Below are 7,121 nucleotides of genomic sequence, written 5' to 3' on the forward strand. Positions count from 1 at the left end.
ATTTTGGAGACCTCCCGCAAAAGGTTTTCCGAATTGAAGTCTTAACAATGAAATTTTTGAGGATCTTATAATATTAGGAGGAGGACAGGTTCGGTAGACCTCAGTGAGTTTTTTTTTTTAAATCAAAGTCTAAAGACGAAATTATTTCGACCATGAATGATGATGAATGATTAATTATGAGGGCGTTTCTCGGGGGTTACGTTGAAGTTATCCACTCTGCCCTCAGTTTGGCGACGTCTCTATCTTCATTTTCAATTTTAATTATTGATAAATATTGTGGTAATACTTTCTTCTAATTTTCCTTTGCCCAAACACGGTTATTCGCTTGGATTTCCCATAGTAAAATTCTCAATTTTCTGCTAATATTTTTGTTTTCTTGAAATACAATAAGCGTCTGCGGCCCCAGAAAAAGAATTTTTAACATTTTGAACGCATGTGGTAATTTTCTGTGCTACCGTAACTAGGTCGTATTTATTCCGCTACTTTTTATTTTAAATATGCCGCCTGCATCTCTTGACAAGCTATGATTTACTTACGATTTTTACGTTCAAACATTTAAAACTTCTGGTTTGAGTATTCATCACAATACTTTGAATCTCTTTTGGAATTAAACTCTCCCCCCCCCCCCTCTCTGTTTCAAATATGTTTTGGCCACCCATGCATTTTTCTCCACTTAGCAACGATTTTCAGGACAATATTTTTCATTAAAAAAATTACGTATGGGATTTTTTTCGGTGGCCCCTATAAAGCCATCCTATTTATTTGTCTTTTTTTTTTCCTTAACTGAAGAACCATGAAGCACGGATTTGTATAACCAGGGCGGCCGAGAGACAAGGCGTGCACGTTTTGTCGCCATCTCCCCTCCCATTATGCTAATTTTACTCTCTCCACAATACTCTAATTTGAGCCGAGCTCATAGTTTCTGACTAGAGACATACTCACTATGCGGCCTAGTGGATAGTGCACTAAATACTTTTTTTGCGTTAAAAAATGTTTGAAGTGCACATTTCCACGGCCCTTATTTTGTTATCTTTACAAATAATAAAGCCTCTCATACAAAGGAAAGTCTCTGTCTGGATGTCTGTGACGCGCATAGCGCCTAGACCTTTCGGCTGATTTTCATGAAATTTGGCACAAAGTTAGTTTGTAGCATGGGAGTGTGCACCTATACGATAATAATATCGTATGAATAATAGAAAATAATGTATAAAAACAATGTGGATGCTAAAAAACTCCCTTTCTTTTTATCTCTCCTGTTTGATTCCCCATTGCCAAATGTTTGAAATCGAAATGCAATGAAATATGTTATTGAAACTTTTTATTCATTTGGAAAGCTCTCAATATAAAAACAGCCTTATAATTGTTGCACTTATTTAACATCACTTTTGAAAAAGTTAATCTCGTTACACAGTTCTGCTTTTCACAAAACATTATCCTTTCATGCGTAAAATTAAATACTTAATACTCCGCAATTCCCCTCGTATTTTTTCTTCTTCGTAATAATTGCAGAAAGATAACAATGCATGCGTTTTCTTTTAGAATATTAATCTACCATGGAATGAAGTGAAAAAGCCTGGAAATGTGATTCAAGGAAAGGAAAAGGAAGTGAGTTTTTTTCCCCTTATTTCTAGCAGAAAAAAAATCACATTAAAGAGCTACTTTTATGCGACAATTAAATGATTATTATTTTTTTTTTTAGAGATTACTTTCAGAGATTTAAGAAGTCTGGTTTCTTTTTTTTTTTCTTAAGAAAAGAAAAGATGTGTTTTTTCTTTACTTCGTGCAAAGTAATTTCCTCTTTTTTTACCATTGACATCGTAAAACTGTTTGAAATTATCTGTTATTTTAATTAAAAAGTATCAAAATTTATTCCTTAGATTAAATAATCATTGAAAACGGAAGTTGTTCTTTTGAGTTAGCAGAATGATTTAATTTTATCAGTGTGTTATCACTTATTCACAAAATCTCGTAACTAAAACTATTGTATTTTAAAGCCACTTAAAATAATTTTTAAAATGTTTTAATGTTTCTAAATAAATATCGATACATCCATGGCAAATGTATTAAAAGTTATCATGTATCTTTCTAACCAGTTTATTAGAAAAAAACATGACAACTTTTAACTAAACAACTTTCCTAATAAACTGATTAAAAAGAAACAAAAATATATGAATTGTAAGGAAGTTGTAGTTGTCAGTCAACGTCAAGAATAGTTAATAAGCAGTTTTTTTTTTTTTTTTTGTCTCTGTATTTGACATCCTCTTTTCTGAATTTTTCCGCACAAATGCATTGCTATGATAACGTTCAAATCCTTTTTTTTCTGTCAAAACAAACTAAATAAACTATTTTCAGAAAATACTAGTGAAAAGCAAAGAATTTCACGGGAAAGTTCTCTAGCTTTCACTGAAAGTTTGAATGAAATATAGCTTTTAAAGTGGATAAAGGGTACTCATGGCGGTTTTTTTTTTTTTTTTTTTCAAAAATAATAATGACTTACAATATTAAAGGAGTAACACATAGCACCTGTTTCTCTGCCTACGGGGCTAGTCCAAACATTTTAAATTCTATAGCCGATGGATCAAGTATTTAACCAAAACATGAATAATTTAAGTACAGGAAAAAAAATTTGTTACGTTTATTTCATTTTTTTCAAGGAAACACGTAATAAAAAGCAAAAATGTGCAGATAATTGAACAAAATAAATAATTACGAATTATGTGAGCAGATGACTGGGGATTAATGAACATAGTCTAAACTAACTCAACTTTTAAATCACTAAGAAGTAATGAACTGCTTCTCCATAAAAAAGAAATGAATATGAAATGCACCTCAGTAAAGTTTAGATAAAACAGGTTTATAATATGTAGTTTAAAGGTTTATATTACGGAGAATATTTTCCTGTATATGTTATATGTTTCATGGAACAAAACCAATAATCTACGTAAATTAAGCGCAAATTGGGAAGAATATAATTTTCTTTACGATCTGTTATTTATTTATGTTATTGTAATAATTGCTGCTTTAAATTTTGTTTTAGCGCAAAAAGCTTTTAATCGTTTTTCATTTATTTGTTTCATAATGAACTAAGACAACATTTCAACCATTTTTCGCATACGTGTTTCATACAGTGATAAGGCAACGTTTAAAACATTCTTCATTTACGAGATTCATATAGTAATTAGTCAGCATTTAAACCATTCTTCATATACGTGTTTCATATTGTAATAAGGCAAATTTTAAATTCATTCTTCATTAACGTAATTCATATTGTAATAAGGTAGCGTTTATGTCATTTTTCATGCACATGTTTCATATTGCAATAAATCAACATTTAAATTATTCTTCATAAACATATTTCATATTGTAGTAAGGCAACATTTAAATAAGTTTTTATGTACGTGTTACATACTGTAGTAAGGCAACATTTAAATCATTCTTTATATGCGTGTTTCTTCTTTACTAATACTAAAGCTGAAAGTCTCTCTGTCTGTCTGTCAGGATCTCTGTGACGCGCATAGGGCCTAGATCGTTCGGCCGATTTTTATGAAATTAGGCACAAAGTTAGTTTGTAGCATGGGGGTGTGCACCTCGAAGTGATTTTTAGCAAATTCGATGTGGTTCTTTTTCTATTCCAATTTTAAGAATAAAATTACCATAAGATGCACGAGTAAATTACGAAATTATCATAACATGGAACCGTAACAAGGGCACAAGCCAATTGGCGAGGAAATTCACCATACATTATTTGTAAATATACAGGCGAACCAAGAGACCTTTTAATTTTTCTATTACGGGCAAAGCCGTGCGGGTACCACTCAAGGGCGGAACCAGAAAGTGTTCAAGGAGGGTGCGATTGTTTTTCACTCTTTACTTTTTTGAAACTTCAATTTCTAAAAATTTTTGAAGGATTGCATTGAACCCCTCGTTTACCTATCCCTAATATCATCTATCGTCTAAAATTGAGATTTCGGGGCTTCAACTTCGAAAATATTCCTGTAGAATGTTCCTGTCCCTATCAACAGAGTAATAAGAGATGTGCTACGATTGCGTTTTAAAGACTGAAAAGAGCTCCCTTTCTTCTAACACCATCGAATATGTAAAATTACAGTTTTAAAACTTCAGTATTGAAAATACATGAAGAAATTTCCTGCCTGTCGACTCAAGGAGGGGGCGATCGCCCCTCCCTTGTATCCGTCCTTGGTACCACTAGTACTGTAATAAAGCAACATTTAAATCATTCTTCATACACGTGTTTCATCTTGTAATAAGGCTACATCTAAATCATTTTTATATACTGGCTTCGTATTGTTATTAGGTAAGATTTTGATTGGTTAACGTAACTTGTGACTGGCATTATAAATTTACACAAATTGCTGAAGATTAGTCACTTAGAAATGCACGCAGTAGGGGATGGTTGCAAAACCGATAAATATTAATAAATTACTTACTCGCTTGCTGTTCATGTTCCTGCCCAAATTCATGAAGCACTTCCCTGTTGAAGATTCCATAAGACAGCAGTAATCCGCTTGTCAGGGCGTTCACCAAGAATGCACAAACACAGACCACCCAGCCCCAGCCACCTTCCGGGTAATAATGTTGCCGGATAGTGGAAATCTTCAAGTGGTCAAGCCTGCTTGACTGCTGTCCGACGCTGGACGCACCGGATCGCATCTTTCGAACCGGTGGGGCCCCATTCGTAGGAGCCCCTATTTCGGGAAGGGGCCCATTGGCGGGTTCCCCTTTTCCACTCGAAGATGGATCGTCCACATCCGCCACGATGGGCGCTATGACGTCACTCATTGTGTTACAGCATTCAGGTGACGTGATTTGTAAATTTCAAGTTTCTCTTCATTGTCGAAATTTAGTGTTTTAAAACATTTCAACTTGACTTATATTTCTGTGTTAATTATTGTCAGAAGAACAGATCTATACTCACCAGCAGCACATCTATTTCCATTATTCAGGTTAAAATCACAGTTGAAAAAGATTCTTCAAAATTTAAACATTCCACTTTCATCTAATCCCACTAAATTTAATTGATCCTGGTTCATCTAGTTCCACAAAGTTTAACCAATCTTCTTTCATCTAATTTCTCTTAAGCATTCATGATCCAGAAACCTCAGCATAGTCAGAACAAAATCAACATTGTTCTTTCCCGGACAATGTCAATTTTCCAAAAACTATATATCAGACTAGAAAGCTATTATCGATTAAACTCATGCCACCTCGAAGCCGAGTTCTTTCAGTTGAGTGCTTGGGTCTTAGCGCTAAGCACAGAAAGAAGTTCAGTCACGTATAAACTGGGTAGATTTTGATCTTGTGATTTATACTTTCGTGGAGACTGCACGCAAATTTCTACTCAGCTCTTCGATTTTAATACATGTCACATGATATTGGCTAGAAAGAGCTAAATGAAATTTTAGTTTACTCAGTGTTTTACGACTTGACACACAAGAAACGAGGTCATATCAATGGAGTTGTGTAGCATGTTTTAAGTAAATGAAATATTTTGTTGGAAAAACTTGTATGCTATGCTGTTGAAGTTTCAATAGTTATATGTTTGATACATGACTTATTTTTCGACAAGTACTCGAATGTTATATGCGGTGAAGAAAAATGTATTTTTGGTAAAACGTTTTTCTGCATTACATGAAGGATTCTGAATAGCTTTTATTTTAATTTCTATCTTCTAAAGTTCTGTATAAATTTCAGTTTAATGTGTTTCAATTTTTCGATTGAAAATTTTCAAAAAAAGAAAACACTTTCCAACAAATATCTACCCTAAATACAAAACATTACTCTCTGTTCTAAATGCAGGCGTCATTGCATGTCAAAAAACTGACACAGATCTTTGTTATAATTAGTTGTAAGTTATTGATATCAAGTTTTCTTATGCGAAACTGATCTTAAAGGAAATGCATATATTCTATAAGTAATGTATTTTTTCTGTTTACTTTATTCTTGTAAATGTTAAAAAATAATTTTAATGTTCCAAAATGTATATCCAAGATTGTTTAAAAACTTTCCACAGTAGAGTTTAAAAATTCCAAACCCCAAATTTATTTCATAAAGATATGAATTTCTATTTCATTGTAAAGCTCCATAGTTATGTTTTTAGAAAATGCATTAACTTTTTGTCTGTTAAAAATTAAGTAAAAATAATTTTATGAAAAACGCTTTTTCAGAACTTTATCGTATATTAATTTATTTTTTTTAAATAACGAATTAGTAAAAGTTAACTGCTAACTAACGATACACAAGCCCTATTAACTGGATTAAAAATTTTGTAACCGTGTTTGAAAAAAGATCATGAAGCATTCTAGCGTCAGTTCAGCAAATCATATAATCTCAGAGACAGCTTTTTTATTGTCATTTCAGTGACTAACTACCAAGCTTCACACAGTCAACAACAAAAAGAGCATGTGTAAATAGTTTGTTTTTCTTTAAGTATTTATTTCAAAGAGAAATTCACTATCGTCTAAGCGCGTTTTTTAATTGTAAATTATTTAGTTATTTCTATCACAAAAAAAGACATCTATTACTGAATAATTAGATATTATTTATTGCTTGAGTTTTTATTTTAACAAAAACTTTAGTTACCCATATCAGTTTCTCAATAATCTGAATAAATTTGACTTAATTTTTGTTTCTGCTGGTACATAATACTCCTAATGGTTTGCAAAAGATAATTTTTAAATGTATGATTTTCCAATTCATAAAATCTTGTTTGTTTAATTTTGTGAACTATTCCTTTTGTTTTGACATTTTTTCATCATTTTCATAAGATTCATTAATTATCTCTGCATGTTTAAAATTTGACACATGTTTGGTTTATGAAGATTGACGAGATTTCTTACTGAAGAACAATGGAGTTGAAAGTGGAAATGTTTCTCATGCATATATTAAATTTAGTATTTCAAAATCTAATGCAATATAGACAGCTACATCTCATAAACAGGTAAAATCACTGCATTACTCGCTGAAAGACCGATATCAAAACACTTTACAAGACGAAAATTCCTTGTAAAATGTTAAAAATTCTTTCACGTGAAAACATGTTTAATCCGAATCTTGTTTCTAGTCGGAGTTTTCTCACCGTATATCACACGTATCATCCAAAG

General features: G+C 32.1%; 1 protein-coding gene across 1 annotated transcript in view; it reads right to left on the reverse strand.

The window, feature by feature from the left end:
* LOC129224587 (monocarboxylate transporter 13-like) overlaps positions 1-5,452 on the reverse strand; it is a 241,270-nt gene extending 235,818 nt beyond the window's left edge. Inside the window, exon 1 of the mRNA XM_054859071.1 lies at positions 4,449-5,452. Within this exon, the coding sequence (XP_054715046.1) occupies positions 4,449-4,800 (352 nt within the window). The 5' untranslated portion in view covers positions 4,801-5,452. The remainder of the gene's footprint in view (positions 1-4,448) is intronic.
* Between the last annotated feature and the right edge of the window lie 1,669 nt (positions 5,453-7,121).

Source organism: Uloborus diversus, chromosome 6, assembly GCF_026930045.1.
Source record: "Uloborus diversus isolate 005 chromosome 6, Udiv.v.3.1, whole genome shotgun sequence".
NCBI classification, from domain to species: Eukaryota; Metazoa; Arthropoda; class Arachnida; order Araneae; family Uloboridae; genus Uloborus; species Uloborus diversus.